The sequence below is a fragment of the Rhinoderma darwinii genome, chromosome 10, assembly GCF_050947455.1.
Source record: "Rhinoderma darwinii isolate aRhiDar2 chromosome 10, aRhiDar2.hap1, whole genome shotgun sequence".
NCBI lineage: Eukaryota > Metazoa > Chordata > Amphibia > Anura > Rhinodermatidae > Rhinoderma > Rhinoderma darwinii.
In genome coordinates, this window is record NC_134696.1 from 26,505,540 (window position 1) to 26,526,168 (window position 20,629).

At 42.7% G+C, this 20,629-nt stretch overlaps 1 protein-coding gene across 3 annotated transcripts in view; it reads left to right on the forward strand.

The window, feature by feature from the left end:
- The window catches only part of LOC142661899 (uncharacterized), a 92,987-nt gene that overhangs the window by 30,662 nt on the left and 41,696 nt on the right, over positions 1–20,629 (forward strand). For 2 of the 3 annotated variants that reach the window (XM_075839602.1, XM_075839600.1), the window contains exons 2-4: positions 7,591–7,665; positions 11,111–11,160; positions 13,066–13,119. In XM_075839602.1, the coding sequence (XP_075695717.1) occupies positions 7,591–7,665; positions 11,111–11,160; positions 13,066–13,119 (179 nt within the window). The remainder of the gene's footprint in view (positions 1–7,590; positions 7,666–11,110; positions 11,161–13,065; positions 13,120–20,629) is intronic. The other variant, XM_075839601.1, reaches the window with a different exon arrangement.

Consider the following 20,629-nt stretch of genomic DNA (forward strand, 5'->3'; position numbering starts at 1 on the left):
CCTTTCAGCTAATTGGAGTTATCAAAGAATTTTCCGGTGTATTCATGAGGGTAGCGTTCGCCTCGCCTCTTCCTCGCAGTGACTGATGGGCTGCTGTATACCCAGAGACTCAGCAGTCATGAAGACGGAGAGACGGGGGAAGTGCTCCCATCATGAATACACCGGACTCATAGAGTCCGGTGTATTCTTTGACCACTCATATTATCCAAATGGCACAATGTTTATTTTTTGTGGTGTTTTGGCAAATAGGAGAACGGACCTGTCCCCATAATATGCTTCCTTTTATATAGGGCAGCATAGTCGGGTGACTGATTTGTCTTGAAGAATACTAATGATATTATTTGAGTTTAAAGGAACACTCTAGGCAGAAATGTTACTGTTATGTCTAGTGCAGGATCTGAAGGGGCGGAGCATGACACCGGGATTCTCTCTACTTGTGACTTTTAAAGTTTTGGGTTTTTTAGTTTCTCTAAACGACACTTGGACTACTTGTTTACTTCTAGTACAGCTCCCATAAATTTCCCATTGCAGTTATTTGTTAGTCCTTCAGAATAAGTGAATAATTTCTGCAAACTCTGGTCTTGCTCGGCATTAGAATGAAACGGGCCCAGGCCCGAGAGGTGACTACAGAATATCTACACGTTCTTGTAGAAACCACTGGAGTGCATCACCATCACCTCTGCCCCATGCGTTTTGCAGGGGAAGTTGAAGTGAAGAATATAAGGTAAGTAGCAGACCGCAATGGCACTGGTGGAGTAGACGTTGACTCCATGCCAGAGGTTTTCTTTAATTGTGGAAAGGCCTCGACTCCGAGGGAGTTGAAACTATCAACGATTTGCTCTAAACTGAGAACAGAAGAATGTAGGAAGAAATTTGGGTAATCCAATTATAGCTGTAGTGCCTGCCATAAAAAGACGACCGTAGTTGTAAACCCACCAAAGCAAGCATAAGACAGCAGTCATTGGTGGTTCTTTGAAGCTAAAGAAATAAGTGTCACTCAATGTCATGGGGGGGGGGGTAGTTGAATAAAAATACAATTGGGCAACCAACAAATAAAAAATAATAATAATAAAAAACCTAGATAGTTTGATCATCAAGGCTCAAAAGACCCCAGCCGTGAAGGGGTTAACCACCACCCACCATTTAGTTGGATCCTGATCTGATCGTGGTTAGTTCTCTATAAATGAGCTGTGCAAATTCTATGTGTTATGAATACACGCGACAGATTAGATTATGCAATGTAATCGTTTTCTTCCAGAGGGGAAGATATGACGGTTTTATTAATTACAACGTTAAGATTTGGAAGCTGAAAATGTTTCAATCTTTCTAGTCCGGAGGTGAGGATTTTATTATCAGATTGTTGTGTAATGAGGCTTGTGGTGTGTTCTACTGAAGTAGGAGTGTGATGAAGCTTGTAGTTCTAGCGGATTGCGTTTTTATTCCAGTTACCCAATTTTGGAGCCCCTCTTTTGTAAAGAAGCAGATTTCACAGCGCATGGTCTCTACAGCAGCCATATGAACAGTTCTTTGTCCAGAATGTGAATGAAGCAGCTCTCTCTGCCCCTCTCCCAGCAGGAAGTAAGAGCACAGTGTCAATCACCCAGTACGAGGCTGAAAAACTGTGTAATCATACAGCTGCCTGTAAATGAACCCTCGATCAGTGCTAGTCATCACTCCCCTCCCCCATATCAAGCATTAGTCATCTGCTTTTTCAGTGATGAGAAGGAAAGTTGTGGTTCTGATTGGTAAAGAGTGGTTGATGTTCACAGTGCAGTCCACCATTGTAGCAGACCGGTCAGAGTTTGAGGTATTCTAACATTTTAATTTTATCCGTTTGCTATAATTAAATAACAATTATTTAACACCTGTCGATAATAGGTTAACCAATATCATAATGCTTCTTTATGAATCCAGTGTGTGGTCCTTTAAGTAGCCCAATGCAGGATAAGTGTTTCAAGGCATTAAGAAAAGCATTTATCTATGTGGAAGCTGCGGTCCTGGGTTCAAATCCAACCAAGGACAACATCTGCATGGAGTTTGTATGTGCTCCCTGTGTTTGCGTGGGTTTCCTCTGGGTTCTCCGGTTTCCTCCCACACCCCAAAAAACATACCAATAGGGAATTTAGATTGTGAGCCCCAATGGGGGCAGTAAGTAAGGACCTCTGTACAGCGCTGCGTAATATGTTGGCGCTATATAAGTAACAGAAATAAATAAAATTCTTATTACAGAGGCTGTAGCGGAAGTGATCCCGATGCTGGACATGTGTGACTGTATTCAAAAAGGGATTACGTTGTTTGAACTTTTGGAGAGACTCCTGCTATTTTGAGAATTCCTCTGGAAAAAGTTACTGGGCAGATTTATTAGAATTACAGCTTTAAAACTAGACCAGGCAAGCAGGAGTTGCGCCAAATTTATCACAGTGTATGATAAATTTGGCACATCCGGGGTCGGCGACCTTCGGCACTGGAAGTGTTGAGAAATTACAATTCCCAGCATGCCCTGACAGCCAAAGGCTCTCTTATTCCAGCTGAAGGCTGTTCCGGCATGCTGGGAATTGTAGTTTCACAACAGCTGGAGTGTCGAAGCTTGCTCATCCCTTTTCTCTTCCTTCTACCACCTCTTGGTTGGTTTACTATAGAATAAGATTTTGCACCAAAATTTTAACGCAATTAAGCCATTCCCCTTTTCGCAGTCACACCTCCGTTTCTAGACTTCTCACAATTTGTCTAGGGAGGCGCAAAAAGTGTCTAAAACACATAATAAATGTAGCATGAGGAAAGTATGCCAGAATTTAATGCAAATTTAGGCAGAATTCTGGAGCATTTCGCTTTAGTAAAACTCCCCCCCCCCCCCCCCACCCTTCTCCTATAGACCTTCAGAGCTGATACTTCATGAAGTGTGGTCTTTCTTGCCATTTTATTTTTGCATGGGCCCACGTGCCATCCATATAATACAACTTGTACCAGCTATTACCATTATTGCTATATAAAGAGTTTCCCTCAAGTGATCAACTATAAATTTTAGGCCCTTGAGTACAGGGGTGTACGACCCATAGCGGCAGCCTACGCGGCTCTTATAGGGAGGATAGGTGGATGGGACCTGAACAAGGACGGTCATTCTCCACAACTTTAGCAAACAAGTAAAGGACAGGAGGAACAATGGAGGAACAGATCAAGGGAGGCTTTCACCAACTCTCTCTCCTACAAGGTCAGGTAGTCGAGTGAGTGAACATGTATTAGATAGTCTTCGTCTTCAACCCAAATGTTTGGCATGTGATGTTATGAGCCGACGCTCTATGTCCCACTGGAGTAGTTCTCTTCTACCTAGTTGATTCATTTCAGACGTTATTTGGCAAGGATGGGTAACCATCACTATCGCAGCCATTACAGCTCTCAAAGGGGCTGTAACGCAGCTTTCCCAGATTCCTGAATGGCATATCATTAAATTAAGCCACCATATACCCGCCCATCTCTCTCCCATGATAGACTGGAAATTAGGAGTATATGTGTGTTCTCCCCTGTGGATCTGAGATCTATCCATTCGCAGATTACAGGTGCTATAAATAGACGCCAGAATAACAGCCACAGGATTTTTTTTTTTATCCTCCGCTTTCCTTTTATTAGGCCCTGTTCACACTGTATATTTTGCAGGCAGAAAAAAAATAATTTGCCTTCAGGAATTGAGGCAGATTTTGAACTGCCTGTGCCTCCCCCCCCCCACTTTTTTTTGGCCTCCACCATTGTATCTAATGCAAGGATTGTGGGCAAAAAAACGCTCAGTCGCCGTGGTCTTTTTTTCCTGCCTCCCATTGATTTCAATGGGAGGCCAGAGGCAGAAACCACGACCAGAAAGAACTTGCTGCTTTTTTTTTCCCCCCGTGAGCGGCCAAAAGCTGCCCTGGAAGAAAAACTCCTATGCCACCCCCACATTAAAATCAATGTGGCGCTGATTCTGATGTGGTTCCTGCGTCAAAATCTGTGCCAAAAAAACTCAGTGTGAACTGACCCTTAACAAATTGCTTCTTCTAGTAAAGGGACATTCGAGACAAATAAATATTAGTGAATTGCTCTACTGCAGTTTACAGATATATTAAAGTGGTGTCAAAGTTGGAGCTTCATGTTTCCTTTTCATTATCGGACTATTGCTTTCTATGTCGCTTGCTGGTATGAATAGAAGCTTTTTAAAAGCTTTTTTGGCATAATCCTCTGATCCCGTCCCAAAATATGCCGGTGCCATCATTACACCGAAAATTACATTCACTGAAAAAAATTATAGTCGAAAAAATAATGGTCCAACATCCACTGACCTATCCACAGGACGTGAATAGCTTCTCTTTGGCGCATTCTTCTTACATCGCAGGCTTTTAGCTGGTAATTCCCTGTTATTTTGAAAAACGGTAACTTATCATTCCTGGAATTGTAGTCATGTGGTTTTGATTTTCACAGTGCGTTTCGCCATTCCCATCAGACATTGCTGGGTAGAACTATTATCATATGATCCGTGACTACGCACGTCAAACATTTTAACTTTTTCCAAGATGTCCGTGATGTCTGTTTTTAGACCAAACATCACTGCCTCATGTTTATCCTCGAATATAATCTGAAAATCACCTCCTTATTTCTCTTGTGTGAAGTATTTAAATATTCTTTTATAGTCATTCGAGGTATATCGCTTCCTGAAACCGGCCGTCCTTTTAGAGCCAGCGCCAAGGGTTTACAATGCATCATAACCGCTATTTTATAAGGCAGATAACACAGGATCACATCATTGACAGTAGGTGTTGGAGACCGGTCACCTCCTCCTTCTCTCTTCACAGTAACCAGTGTATGTCACAGAGCATGCCCACTACACTCTTCCATGGATTAATTTTGTTGCATTCTGTTTTGATTTTCCCATCAGTAGGTGTCTGCTGTATAGAAAATCTTCATAGCTGTTGTTTAGAGCTAAAGAGCAAGATGACATCCCCATACCTAAAATAAAATCGCATAAAAAAAGGTGATATGTTGCCTTTAAATAGGACCTGTCACCTATCCGGACATGTCTCATTTATTAAATAATTTCATTCCCCATAAAGTTTTACGTACTGGAGCATCTGAAGCATCTTTTCTTAGAACTCTACTCTGACGTTCCTCTGTTATTCCTCCTAGAAATGTATTAATTCATTAACTAGGTGTTACCAGTTGTGGGTGTGTCCCTACACAGACTGACACTGTCCAATCAGTGCTGACCGAGTGAGACTGTATAGAGACACGCCCCTTTAGCAAGTGAAAAGCTTGTTAATAATTCATGCATTTCTAGGAGGAATAACCGAGTAGTGGCCCAATGCAGAGCTATAAGAAAATATGTTCCAGAATTATTTCATGGGGAACAGTATTTACTAAAGTAGATGTGTCAGAAGAGGTGATAAGTCCTCTCCTTTTAAAGTGGTTTTCCCACTCGACATTGATGGTATATTCTATCAATCAGTGGAGGTTGGATTACTGGGGCCTGTGTCGATGAGTAGAATAAAGTGGTGCTAGGAAAGCGCTGAGCCCGTACTGATTTTGGAGGACACATAGCCAAGCCATTCTAGTCCATACTTGATCATGCAGCACCCCCCAACCCCCAAAGAATGCTGAGCTGAAGGGGTGCAGAATTTTTCTATTACTGATGCCACTATGTTTTAGTGATCAGTATTCACCACATATTGGACATAGATAGCAGTATGGAAGAGAGAACCCCAATCTTTCATTACATTGTGATCACAGCTGATGACTTCTCCAACCTCCTTGAATTCAGTAATCCTCCAGCTGCGTTCATATAAATCTTTAAATGCTTCAAGAGAAGAGCATAAAGTCTGGATCTACAATTCTTTGCTTTAGGTGATCTGGTCCAAGTTAAATGAAATAAATGTGGACAAGGCCCCGGGACCAGATTGGTTACACCCTAGAGTTCTTAAAGAGCTTAGTCCAGTTATTTCTGTCCCCCTCTTCATAATATTCAGAGATTCTCTAGTGACTGGTATAGTGCCAAGGGACTGGCGCAGGGCAAATGTGGTGCCTATTTTCAAAAAGGGCTCTAGGTCTTCCCCGGGTAATTATAGACCAGTAAGCGTAACAACCATTGTGGGGAAAATGTTTGAGGGGCTATTGAGGGACTATATACAGAATTATGTGACACAAAATAGTATTACAAGTGACAGCCAGCACGGTTTTACGAAGGACAGACCAACCTGATTTGTTTTTATGAAGAGGTGAGCAGAAGCCTAGACAGAGGGGCCGCTGTGGATATAGTGTTTTTGGACTTTTCAAAGGCATTTGACACTGTCCCCCATAGACGCCTAATGGGTAAATTAAGGACTATAGGTTTAGTAAGTATAGTTTGTAATTGGATTGAGAATTGGCTCAAGGACCGTATCCAGAGAGTTGTGGTCAATGATTCCTACTCTGAATGGTCCCCGGTTATAAGTGGTGTACCCCAGGGTTCAGTGCTGGGACCACTATTATTCAACTTATTTATTAATGATATAGAGGATGGGATTAATAGCACTATTTCTATTTTTGCAGATGACACCGAGCTATGTAGTATGGTTCAGTCTGTGGAAGATGTTCGTAAATTACCAGCTGATTTGGACACATTAAGTGTTTGGGCATCCACTTGGCAAATGAGGTTCAATTTGGATAAATGTAAAGTTATGCATCTGGGTACCAACAACCTGCATGCATCATATGTCCTAGGGGGAGCTACACTGGGGGAGTCGCTTGTTGAGAAGGAGATGGGTGTACTTGTAGATCATAAACTAAATAACAGCACAATGTCAATCATCTGCTTCAAAGGCCAGCAGGATATTGTCGTGTATTAAAAGAGGCATGGACTCGCGGAACAGGGATGTAATATTGCCACTTTACAAAGCATTAGTGAGGCCTCATCTAGAACATGCAGTTCAGTTCTGGGCTCCAGTTCATAGAAAGGATGAAAAATACAAAGAAGAGCAACGAAGCTAATAAGGGGCATGGAGAATCTAAGTTATGAGGAAAGATTAAAATAATCATATTTAGCCTTGAAAAGAGACGACTAAGGGGGGACATGATTAACTTATATAAATATATTAATGGCACATACAAAAAATATGGTGAAATCCTGTTCAATGTAAAACCCCCTCAAAAAACAAGGGGGCACTCCCTCCGTCTGGAGAAAAAAAGGTTCAACCTGCAGAGGCGACAAGCCTTCTTTACTGTGAGAACTGTGAATCTATGGAATAGTCACCGCAGGAGCCGTCACAGCAGGGACAGGAGATGCTGCAAAAAAGGCTTCGATTTCTTAGAACAAAAAAATATTAGCTCCTATGTCAATGTGTAGAAATTTTGTTTCATCCCTTCCTTCTTCCCATCCCTTGCTTGAACTTGATGGACATGTGTTTTTTTCAACTGTACTAATTTATGTAACCAAAAAAACACACTAAAAAGTTGATGTCTAAGATGCACAGTACCCATTGCTCCTTGCCCACCTACCTGGAATAGTAGGAGGGTTGGCATAGTAGGTCATGCGTTTGGAGGGGTCTATAGTAATTTTCTCACAATCTAACCATTCTTTTTTGTTTTTGATCCCAGTGGTGTACGAGCATCGGTCAAGGCTGGAACGTTCTTTACAGAAGGAGAAAAGTGAACACAAGAAGACAAAAGAAGGTCGGTATCATCCCATGTTCTTACCATCTGCAGAACAGCAGGTTTTGTTTCATCTTCTGGCAACCACAATATGTTCCCCATGTGTGACCCCCTCTCTCAAGATAATACAAGCTGCTTCTCTCCAGTGGAAGTTTCCACCCCATAGATGTTTCTCCTACGTTACAGTAATGCTGCATAACGCTCCGTGTTTAGGACTTCTTTTTGGTCCTATAACAAGAGTGGACATAATGATGAGAATTTAGGTGCCTGTCCGGTTTACCAGCCTGTGAAGACATTTATTCATTGTGATCTATATAGTAATTACCTATAGCAGGTCGGCACCTACACCGAGTTATTAGGCGCTGCAGATATCTACATGCTGGAGCTCAACCAATGCAGTTTTCTGCAGAGATATTGCAGCAATACATTGTAACACCTGAAAATTAAAAGATATGAACACCTTTTTTTAAAATGTTTATTTATTTATTTTTAAATAAAAATGTGTATCCGTTTTTGTTTTGTGCAACTTCCTAAATACTTTTTATTAAAAATTATTTTTACTTTTTGAGATACAGCTGCTTTGTATCCTGTATACAGAGCAGCTGTATCTAGCGCTGAAACCTGTATCTGTCAGGCCAGCAGCACTGGCGGGTTCAGTGTCAGCGGGACCTGCGTGTCAGAGATCGAGCTGTTACCGATCACATCTAAGTTTATAGCTTAGATGTGATCGATTACAGGTGGATCCTGCGTGTCAACCCGCTGTCACTGAACCTGTCAGTGCCATGACCTGACTCATTCAGGTCTAGATACAGCTGCTCTGTACGCAGGATACAAAGCAGCTGTATCATAAAAAGTAAAAATAGTTTTTAATAAAGTATTTAGGAAAATGCAGAAAACTGATACATTTTTATTATTTAAAAAAATAATTTCAATGGTGTTCATAGACTTTCAGGCCCCATGCACACGACCGTGCCCGCAATCACGGCCTGCGATTGCGGGCACGGCCGGCCGCTGACTGACAGCCGCATTTTCAGGCCGTGCTCCCATACAATGGGAGCACGGCCCGCAAAATGCGAAAGAACGGACATGTTCCATAATTCCCGGAACATTTCCACGGCACGGACACCCTTCCGTAGTGCTACGGGAAGGTGTCAGTGTTCAATGAAAGTGAATGGCTCCGTTTTTGCGGACCGCAATTGCGGTCCGCAAAAACGGAGGTTTTTTACGGTCGTGTTCATGGGGCCTAAGTGAAATAAACACAAACGTTTTGATAGCTATTGTGTAACAAATACATTAAAGGGACAGTAGCATGGGCAGGAGTTTGTCAGCGCCCCATCGCCAATAGTAACATAGGACTTGGGTTAGGTCCTATGACGACTGCGGCCCACAAATTCAATTGTGTGCGCTTCTACACAGGCGTGATATGGACTCATTGGTTCTGCTGGTCACGTTGACTACAGGCAGCTGAAATTTACATTTAGGCCTTTCTTAACACTATAAATCAGAACATAAAAAAATGACGGTCTAGTTGTAATGGATTTTTAGGAGTTGTTCTTAAGAGCAGAAGATTGAGAGACAGAATAATGGCCAATATCTAAGATCAGGAGAAAGCGAAATATTTTCTTGGTTTTGGATGGAGAGCGAATGACCTCATAGTATGGGGTGGTCTATTCTTCTATGAAGCAGGGGCTCTGTCTCTTACTACTGCCATGTTGCAGATAACCTATAGTATAAAAAAGTGGTTTCCCCTGTCTGGCCCCCTCTAAATGTTTACTCTGGGCAATTATTATGCACTGTGGTGTTCTTGGTGAGGGGGCGGAGCATGACACAGAGATTCAAAGAACATGGAAAGAATCCCTGTGTCATGCACCGCCCCCTCAGCCCTGCACCAGACCGGGGAGTAGCTATTGGGGTTGCAAAGGTAACTGTCGCACCTGGGCCCAATGGCCCCTCTGCCACATAAGAAGTCACCAGTAGTATAAATGGCACATGGTAGGTGGGGGACCCTTGTTACAGATTTTGCATTATGGCAAGTTACGCCTTTCCATTGGTGTCTATAAGAGTTACGAAAAGAGCCAAGCCAGCGCGACAACCCCTCCATTAATCTGAATGGAGCATGCAGCAGCCAGGAAATGGCGGACAGGGGTTACCGTATGTTCGGCATATCTTGAAAAAGTCCAGTCTTTTGTTTGTTTTTTTGTTTTTTGTGGATTGTCCCATGAACAGGACCACAAGGAGGTGGAACAGGCAGATTTGTATAAAAATTGGTGTTTCTATGCACTTTTGGGGTGTTCCTGGGCGGAGTGGGGTTTTCACTGTGACTTTTTTTCTCGCTGTAGCCTTCGCCTAAATCTTATATTATGGAAGTAGCAGCACATCAGTGATTTTGTTTTCATTGCTCCTTAGTCCGCAGATCCAGGATGTCCACTCTGTCTTTGCTTTCTCTCAAGTGCCTCGCCCATAGTGTTTCATGTAGAAATCCTTTCCTTCTGGTGCCCCCTTATTCTGTTCCTATTTCTGTAGGTTGTAGCTCAAATGAGCAAAACAAATTAAATCTCCTTACGTTTAAATATCCCAGCAGGCACTTGGTTATAATGTACCCTTCGTATAAAGTAGCAGCTCTATCCGGGTTATTTTATTAACCTAAAATGTAGAATTACCCTTGCACATTGCATAACTTATCATGTACTGATCCTGAGTTACAGACTGCATATAACATAGAGCTGCATTTACAACTCTGGATGCTTCAGAGCTGAAATCAAAATTGTAATTTTATTTTTGGCAGTCTGTTCTTGTTTTACATTCAGTAGAGGTGTCTGACAGCTTCTCCGTTACTCCCCCCCCCCCCCCTCCGTCCACACCTGCATTTGTAGGAATTAAATGGGTTGTCTAAAGGACCCCTGGTCAGGACCGCTCTTTATAGGCCAGAACAAAGATTCAATTTGTGACTGAATGGACTGTATATGGTTTTGTTTTCCCCTTCCCTATCTACATCTGATGATTTTTAAATTTTTGTAAATGTAATGCGGTCACCCCAAAATATGTTCTTACGACTGTCCATGTGTCTGGTGGCCAGTTTAGATCTCACACCTATGGGCAGCTTAAAAGTGTTGTCTGAGACTGCGTTGTGTTTAGTATTACAGCTCCATTTAAGTAAAACGAGCTGAACTGTAATACCACACGCAGACTGTGGATAAGAACGGCACTATTTTTAGAAGAAAATATATAACAATATATTTTAACACAATAAGTGTAATCTCTGACCTATGTGTGAATTATTGTATCTGCCGATCATATAGGATTACAGAGATCGCACAGCAAGGAGGTCCCGTTTCTTGAAGCCTCTTTGTAGTACATGTTCTATCTGGACAGTTGTGATGTTCTTGGCTCCCGTTTTTGTTTTTGTTGCAGTTCTTTCATTAAATTCAATCGGCGTGATCTCACTTTGTTTGTTTCTTCTGTACAGATTATTTAGTCTATAAACTGGAGGCCCAGGAGGCCCTGAACAAAGAGAAGGTAAGCGGCTCATGGTGGTGCGGCATGCTGATAATGCCGGCAAGAGTCTGGGCGTGTCGGATGTTGTGTGTGCAGGATGTGGTGGTCACACTTCAGGTTACACATCTGGATGGATGTTGGTGGTTTGAAAAATTACTTTTAAAAGGGAACTAAACTTTTTAAAAACTTTTTTGAGATGTCAAAAGTTTTTAAAAAAAGTTGTTTAGTTACACTTTGACAATCATTTTAATTAAATATATCATTGCACTGAGGAAGCCGAAGCAACAATAATCCAGTAAAACTGTTGCAAAATTTTTACTTTACTACATAAATGACTCCTCTTTAAGAGGCTGTGGAGTTCTCCCAGGATGCAATTCTGCACAGTCGTAACGCACAGGTTCTCATGTGGTAAATGTGTGTTTGTATGTGAAGTAAGTGTTTAAAAGACAACTCCAGACATTACAGCTACACTGTAGTTCTGCTTTGTGTAGGGCCTGAGTGGGTGGAGCATGACCTGGGGTTTTTTCTCTTTTGGAGTTCCTTGATTCCCTGTGTCATGTTCCACCCTCTCGGACCCTGCAGTAGGCATAAACACAGTGCGGGGAATTGATTAAACAATCTATGCCAATTTTCTGTCTTAGAATAGTAAAAACTGGATTTTTTTGCGTAAAAATTGTGACTTTTTTTTTCCCCCTGCCATCTGTTGCAAAAAGTGGGAGGGGCTTAGTCAAAGGGGCGTGGTTCCTGCAGCCCTCCAGCTAGAGCTGATACGCTGTGTTTATGCCTACTGCCGGTTGTGAGAGGGACGTAGCACGACACAGGTAGTTTTTTTTATTCCCTGTGTCATGCTCCACCCCCTTTCCGTGTATCCATTTCGCGCAGAGTGTTCCTTTAATACTTCAAATATTGAAAAATTATACACTTGTTTTATGCCTACTGCAAGGCCTAAGGCTCCATGAACACGATTTACGGAATTACGGACCTTAATTACGGACCCATTCATTTCTATGGCCGACTGACACATGTATATTTATAGGACCGTGTCTGTGCCGTAGAAACCTTCCGTAAAAAATAGGACATGTCCTATTTTTTTATTTTACGAACCGTACTCCCATACCATACTTTCTAATTGGAGCACAGCTCGTAAATGCGGACGGCTGTCCGCGGCCAGCCGTGCACATGGATCATAAGGGGGCGGAGCATGACACAGGGATTCAAAGAATCCCAAAGACAGAACCCTTGTGTCATGCACTGCCCCCACAGGTCCTGTACTAGACAGTACACCGTATATTAAGTTTCTGCCTGGAGTGTTTTTGGCATGTACTGAAAGTAACAAGTCAGTAAGCGCAAGCAGAGATCTTGAAAATGGAGAGAAATTAAAATATATTAGGAAATTATTATTTTCATTATATAGTTATTAAAGGTTTTTTTTTTTTTTTTTTCTCCTAAAAAAACCCAGATTGACATAAATATGGCTTAAAATATTAGATGGTCACATATAATTACATTTCAACTCTCACACACAGATGGTTTCGTGGCCCCCAACCTGTCTTTGTTTACTAGGCCACAGCGACATGTGACCATGGCAGCCAATCACAGGCCGCAGTGGTGATCTAAGTATGAACGACACGGTTCAAATACAGCACGTCATCGCTACAGTCTGGTGGGGGGCCACGGAAGAGCAGATTATCAGCCGGAGTGCAGAGTGGCTCGCGCCATGGTGGACTTTGGGTGACCACGTTCTGTCTCATGCCAACGTCCATCCCTGTATGTTGTATGTTCACAACCCAATATATACAGGTGTTAGTTCTATTTCACTTTTTCATAACCAATAATTAAGGACTATCAGGGACTGATATATTTTTTTTCTTTTTGATGAAATGATGTGATCTTGATCTGTCTTGTTAACCCTGCGTTCTCTTTCAGCAAGATTCTATGAATCGCTATGGGGCTCTTAGCTCACAACACAAGATTCTCAAGGTAAGAACAACCAACCCCATTTTTCCAGGTGAATCGATTGTCTAATAAAGTGAAAATTTGGAGTTCTCAGCATTATTAAGACCTGCTATAACTGATGGCGTATTTGCTATGGAGGCACACTATGCGTCTGCAATGGGTCCTGTGGTTGAAGGGGGCACGGCACAGAACTGCTTCCCGTCACAGTCAAGCGTTTGCCTGCAGCCGCCACTAGGGGGAGCTCACTGCCTACATATTGTTATGCTTACAGCTCCCATCAAGTTCAATACTAGCGTCCCCTAGTGGTGGCAGCAGGCAGATAAAATGTTATCATTAACTATAAGGGTATGTGCACACGATGAGAGGCTTTTACGTCTGAAAAGACAGACTGTTTTCAGGAGAAAACAGCTGCCTCGTTTCAGACGTAAAAGCTCCTCCTCGCATTATGCGAGGCGTCTGTGACGCTCGGAAATCTTGAGCTGCTCTTCATTGACTTCAATGAAGAACGGCTCAAATTACGTGGCAAAGAAGTGTCCTGCACTTCTTTGCTGAGGCAGTCAATTTACGAGTCGTCGTTTGACAGCTGTCAAACGACGACGCGTAAATGACAAGTCGTCTGCACAGTACGTCGGCAAACACATTCAAATGAATGGGCAGATGTTTGCCGACGTATTGTAGCCCTATTTTCAGGCGTAAATCGAGGCATAATACGCCTCGTTTACGTCTGAAAATAGGTCGTGTGAACCCAGCCTAACTGTGCAAAGGAAAGCTAGAGGATTTGGAGCTCTGTGTATTATTTTGGAGTCTGTCATGGTTGCCGTCAAATTTGACAGAATTGCTGACAGAAGCTCCTAATGGATCCTCCAACGTGAACAGTGTCTAAGAAGAGGTACAAATAAATTTATTTAATTGATTAGCAAGATGGGCTAAGGCCAGTGGGTGACATATCAGATTTTTTTGCTTTAATACAGTGGTCTGCAACCTGTGGCTCTCCAGCTGTTGCAAACTCGAACTCCCACTATGGCTGTCAGGGCTTGCTGGGAGTTGTAGTCTTGCAACAGTAGAACGGCCGGTGGTAAAAGAAAGGAAGATGCGAAGCTGAATTCAATGTTTCAGTTTTGGAGGTGAACAGGAACTCCTAGGGGGCATTTTTTTCCCTCCATCCTAGAGTTAATTTTGTAATGCGTCATTGCTCTAGATCATACATGGGTTAAATGCGCTTTTACTGGTGAACCTGATCAGAAGACATCATTTTCAATCCGCACATTATTTTTTTTAATGTTCTGTTCTTGAGTACAGCACAAGCCTTAAGGGCGTCTGCTCTGTACAATGTGCGGACCGTAAACACTGTAACAAAATGACTGGTTATCCTGACCTCATCCGCAAACCCAACGGCACTCCGGTCATTCAATCCATCCTCATCATCGTTTTCTGTTGTTGCCATGAGAACTGATTGGACTTCATCTATCTGAATCCTAGGAGGTTCCTCACCTACGTGGACAGTCCAGTCTCCAAAATATATTTCAATGATCGTGTTTAGAACATTTGTTATTTGCAAAATATGTCATCGGCCATGGAGGAGATACAGGAGCGTCCTCAATACTGCGCTTTTAATTTAACATAAGAGGACCTGTCACTAGGTCCTATAACTTTAACTAGTTCGCTGACCTGAATAGCGCTGTCTCCCCGATTCCAGCGCTGTTTTTCTTTTTCCTAGACCTCCACGTTCCAGAGATATGGCCCTCTGTTGTGTTGGCCCCCTATATGCTAATTTGCTATAGTTAGCCAACCGGGCGTAGGGTAGGCCTTTGGGGTGTGTGACCTGTGCCGTCGCACAGGGCACATCACTCCAGCAGGTGGAAGTGGGCGCTGCGCTGTCACCATATGGCACGGTCTACAAGGGGGAGGTGGGGGCCTGTATGGCACTGTCTACAAGGGGGGCACTATCCACAAGGGGGGGCTGTGTGGGGCACCCAGGGAGAGGAGGGGGGACATTATACTATGTAGGGGCACTACAGGGGGCAATATAATGTGTGAACACACTTGGAGGACAAAATACTGTGTCCTTAACCCCTTGAGGACTGAGCCATTTTTTCATTTTTGTTTTTTACTCCCCGCCTTCCAAGAGCCATAACTTTTTTTATTCTTCTGTCAATCGAGCGGTGCGAGGGCTTATTTTTTGCGGGAGGAGTTGTAGTTTCTATTGACATTGTTTAAAGTACCATATAATGTACTGGGAAACGGAAAAAAAAATATTTGCAGGCTGAAATTGGAAAAAACTGATTCCTCCCATTTTGTTATTTGGCTTTCATTTTTACGGCTTTAACTGTGATAAAAACGACAACTTAACTTTATTCTAAACTCCATACAATTACGGTGATACCAAATGTATATAGTTTTTTGTTATATTTTACTACTAACTTTTTATTTTAAAAAAATTGCGAGCTAAGGTGACCAAAAAACAGCGATTTTGGCAGTTTAAATTTTTTGTTTTTCACGTCGTTCACCGTTCAAGTTAAATGGTATATTGTAATAGTTTGGACTTTTACGGACGCAGCGATACCAAGTTTGTTTATTTTTTACATTACTTCAGAGGAAAAATGGGGAAAGTGTTTTTTTTTTTTTTTTTTTTTTAACTTCTAATACCTTTTTTTATTAAACTTTTTTTTTATTTTATTTTTTTACACATTTTACTAGCCTCCCTAGGGGACTTGAACCAGCGATCGTTGGTACAATACTAATGTTTTGCAGTATATTGTAATTTTTATAGGCTTCTGTCAAGCCGTGCCGGAGGCGTTGCGGGGGGGGGGGGTGATGAGCTGTCGGAGGGGGCACCCCCCCTCCATTCAACACCTCAGATGCTGCGGTCACGATTGACTGCAGCATTTGTCAGGTTAAACTGCAAGGAACAGCGCGATTGCAGTCCCTGGTGTCAGCTGTAGTACACCGCTGGCACACGCTAACAATGGAGCGCGCTTAGCCTGTGAGCGTGCTCGATACCTTCCTATGACGCTTCTCACGTACATTATACTGTATGGGGGCAATAAACTGTGTAGGGGCACTAAAGGGGACATTATTCTGTGTTCGGGCATTATAAAGGGCATTATACGGTGTGGGAAACACTAAAAAGGGCATTATACGGTGTGGAGGCAATAAAAAGGGCATTATACTTTTTTTTTTTTTTTTTTTATGATGGGGTGGTTGGGCGCCGAAAGAAAATTTTGCGCTGGGCGCCATCTATCCAAAGGCTAGGCATCAACTATTCTGAAGCTGCCTCATGCTGATTGGACAGCATCCATGGCAGGAAAGCTAGCTCCACCCCATTGGCTAACTATATAGAAAATTAGCATATTGGGAGCCATTGGCAACTATGGACACACCAGAGGGTTTTTTTGTTTCTTTTTTCCATAAAGATAAAATATTCAGTCTTCCTTTAAAGTATGGGGTCTTTTATGTAAGTGTATATAGATATAGTCGCCCTCTTTGCTCCTGAGCAGGGCCAAAAGAGTTTAGCGGTAAGAAGTCTCTGCTCATCAGACACCAACAAATAGTTGGCTATGCAGGGAGAAGCTACCCCTGCTGTATGCGAGAGGCGCTGATTAATATGTGACTGTTGTATTTTGGGTTACAGTTTAGCAGGTTGAACATCTGAGTGAGATCAGGATCTGCCTGGCCCACCAGAAGATCTTCCGGTGGGCCGGGCTTTAACATTACAATGTGCCCCAGTAGCCGGGATTTATTGCATTATGCAGAATACAATTATAAGGCGCCATGCACTTGGACGGCGGGCACAAGGTACTTACGACCGCAACTACTGTCCAATTGTTTGATAAATGGCCTAATTTAGAGGGAACTGTACGTGCTCCCGAGAAATATTTACTAAATTATCCCGTCCTCTGAAAATAATATTATATGAAGGAATTACTAACCGCTCCAAGCCTCGGTGGGTCTTGTATGTAACTAGGACCTCTGCTGTAATGACGGGGTAGGGAGACAGACAGGTGAGCCCTAATCTACCCGCCACTCAGTCCCTGCCTACTTGCAACGGCCCGTTCTAGGCGACGGCGTACAACTGGGCGACGGTCCCTACGCTCAATAAGTGCACGACAGACAAACAGACAAGGGTACACAGAAGCTAAGGGAAATGGGGCAGTTGCCCACGGCAGCACCGTGAGCAACAAGAGTAGTGAACGAGCCGAGTCAAACCAGGAGTGTACGAGGTACAAAACGCAGAGCAGGAGAATTGTCAGTAAAGCCAGGGTCAAAATGAAGCAGAGGACAAAATGTTCAAGCAGCAGAGCCAGGAAACAGGAGAATCACAGGCAAAGGAGGAGCAGGAAATGCAGGTATAAATAGACAGAGGGCGGGAGCTAGCTCCGTCTGGCCAGGCTGTGATAGGCTCTCCCACTCCTCAGCCTCCAAGCCTGACTGGTAGAAGATCATGTCACTCTCTCAGACTTAGGAGCAGGTGCAGACTGATTACCCACGGGCGTCGACACAGAAGCTGTGTCTGGCAGATCCTTTACATCTGCCTTCCTGACCCACCCAGGTCGGTCTATCCGTTTATAGCCCCACGGATGTGAGTGACCAATACTGCTGTTAATACTGCTCCATTAAAGGGGAACTCTAATGAAAATCCATTTTCAATGTGAAAAAGCTAGTGTGGTTTCCACATAAGATATCTACTAGAATTTTCCTGAGCTGAGATAGCCGTCCATTATAAACATACATGCTCATTTCGGCCATTGTTTCAATAGGGAAAGGAGGATAAGCAGCTGCCAGAGGTGTGTGGTGCCGCTTATCAACCATCAGAACAAAGGATCAGGCTTGTTGAAATTTAACATGCTTAGTCCTTCTTTCCTCTGATGTCTGCCAAAAGGGGGCTGTTGGGATTCCCACAAAAACACTACATTGTTGACCGATTCTGTCAAAATTGGTGGGCACGGCCAACATTTAAGCGAATTAATGTTAACCTTTTATCATCCTGTCTTTTCAGGTCTGCACTGATGCATTTCTTTATCTCTATGGTGGTCAGAGCTTTGTTTTTCTAATAAAGAGCTACAAATCCGCTATGTATATATAGTTAAGAGAGAACATTCTGGCTACCTGCAGCCACCACTAGAGGGAGCTTATTGAATACTATATTATGGAGTTCAATGTATAAACAGTATGCAAGGAGCTCCCTCTAGTGGCAGCTTCAGGCAGCCAGCATGTTCTCTTTTAACTATTTTATATCGATGTAAAGGATTTGTAGCTCTGTGTCAGAAAACCTGAGCTCACATTATAAAGAATTTATTACAGAATAAAAAAATAAAAATAAAAAAAGGCATTCAAAAGTGGACATTGACTTTAAGCTTAAACGGGTAGTCCAGGATTAGAAAAAAAAAGGTCTGCATGGCGTCTGACCACAATTACGTATGTTATTGCTGCTCAATCCCATTACAGTTAATAGGGCTGAACTGCAGTACCAGACAAAGCCCATGCACGATTGTGGTGCTGTTTTTGGCAAAGAAAGCAGACTCCTTCCCTAATTCTGGAAAACCCCTTTAAAAAATTATCTTGGCCACTTCCTGTCCCTTGCAGATGATGCATGGCTATTGACCCCTAGTCCTGTATCTCCCTCCACACAGCGGAGCTGTCACCCTCCGAGCTCTTTAATAACTTGCAGTGAGGAATCTGAAGTAAAATGTCAAATATTCTCAGTCTCTGTTCTTTCTCTTATTTTTTCCTTTTTTTTTTTAAAATGGCAGCAATTCTTTGCCTTAATGGCCATGTAACTACTTGGCCATTGTGATTTTCCCTACGTTACAGGATTAGGTACGAGCGCTGCCTGGGCCATAATAGACCATCGCTGCAGCATAAATAGTATGTTATTAAAAGCAAACCTTCCCTGTCTACGCCGCCCGGCGTGTAATCCTATATTTATTGGTAAGTTTGTGATGTTTCTATTGTGCTCAGAAATGGGCACATCTCTCTTCAGCCGCTCTTGTAAAGACTCATTTTCCGAACAATCGAAGCCAATCCAGTGGTTTTTGTGGAATGTGATTTTTATGGAGAGAATACGGTGTCCTCTCTCACTGTGTTTGAACGTTTTTACATATACATGATTGCATGCCTTCGTTTCGACATTTTTTTTCCAATTTTTTTTTTCTTTTCTTTTTTTTTATCTTTAAGAAGTTTAAATGTTATAAATAAATTTTCGCCCCTCTGAGGCATGTCAGAACGTTTTTTTTGGAACCCACTGTAAAGTTCAAGCTCACTATCTTTTCTTAGAACTCTACGTAGTGACGTTCCTGTTATTCCGCCTGGAAATGTATGACTAAATTGACAACTGGGCGGCACCATGCCCCTTGTCAATAGGTTGTGCCTACACAGTCTGACAGCACTCATTGGATCGTATTAAGTGTATAGTGACACGCCTCATTGACAAAGGGAACGGTAACACCCAGTTGTCAATTTATTCATACATTTCCAGGAGGAATAACCGGAACGGCACAACATAAAGTTCTATGAAAAGATGCCCCAGAATTTTTTATTCATGAGGAATGCAAGTACCGGTATTCACTAAAACAGACCTGTCAGGAGAGGAGACAGGTGTTGTGGATTTTTTTTTTTTTTAGGTACTGCATTATAAGGCATTACCCCCATGTTCTTCTTGATCCAGAGTGCAGGTAGAGCGGTTCTAGTTGAGGGTTGGGCAGCTGGGGGGATTAAATTGCCCCTTAAGCCCTTATTAGTAACAGGCTGCAGACTGTGATGCATTTTATTTGCTCTCGGATTTGTATATGGAGTACATGATAGAATAATATATTCGCACATGTATCACCGAACCAGTTGATATTCTTCTGCTGTATGACTTTGCCGGTTACATACTGTATATAGTTATATCTGCTGCGACCTATTCTGGAGCCTATAATGAATACGACTCCAGATATTAAAAATTCTCCTCTTTTAAATCCTTGTCTATATAAGGGTCAGTTCACACTGAGGTTTTTTTGGCGCAAATTTTGACGCAGAAACAGTGTCTGAATCCGTGCCAAAAGAAGGGCCGAAATCGATTGATTGCAATGGGAGGCACAGGTGTTTTTCTCTCTCGGGTGGCTTTTGGCCACTCGCAGGGGGAAAAAAAGCGGCATTTCCTTTCTTGCCGCGGTTTCCACCTCTGACCTCCCATTGAAACAAATCCAGTTTCTGAGCGTCTTTCGCTACGTCTTTTTGCCTACGGTTCTTGCAGTAGCTGCAATGGCCACAGGTTAAAATCGCTGTGAAAAAATATGTGCAGGCAGTTCAAAATATGCCTCAAAATTCCTGAAGGAATTCTGAGCCAGATTTTTTTCTGGCTGCATAAAACTCTGTGTGAACAGGGCCAAATTCTATATTACAGTAGTAGGTGCTGGTGTAGTGAAGATATGTAGGAGGGCTGGAATAGTGACAACTGCTTTTCTGAGCCAGAAATCTACCTAGAGCAGGTATCGCTCACTTCCTCCGCCACTACGGGTAGATTTTTATAAAGACGGGGGCCACATGGAATGGT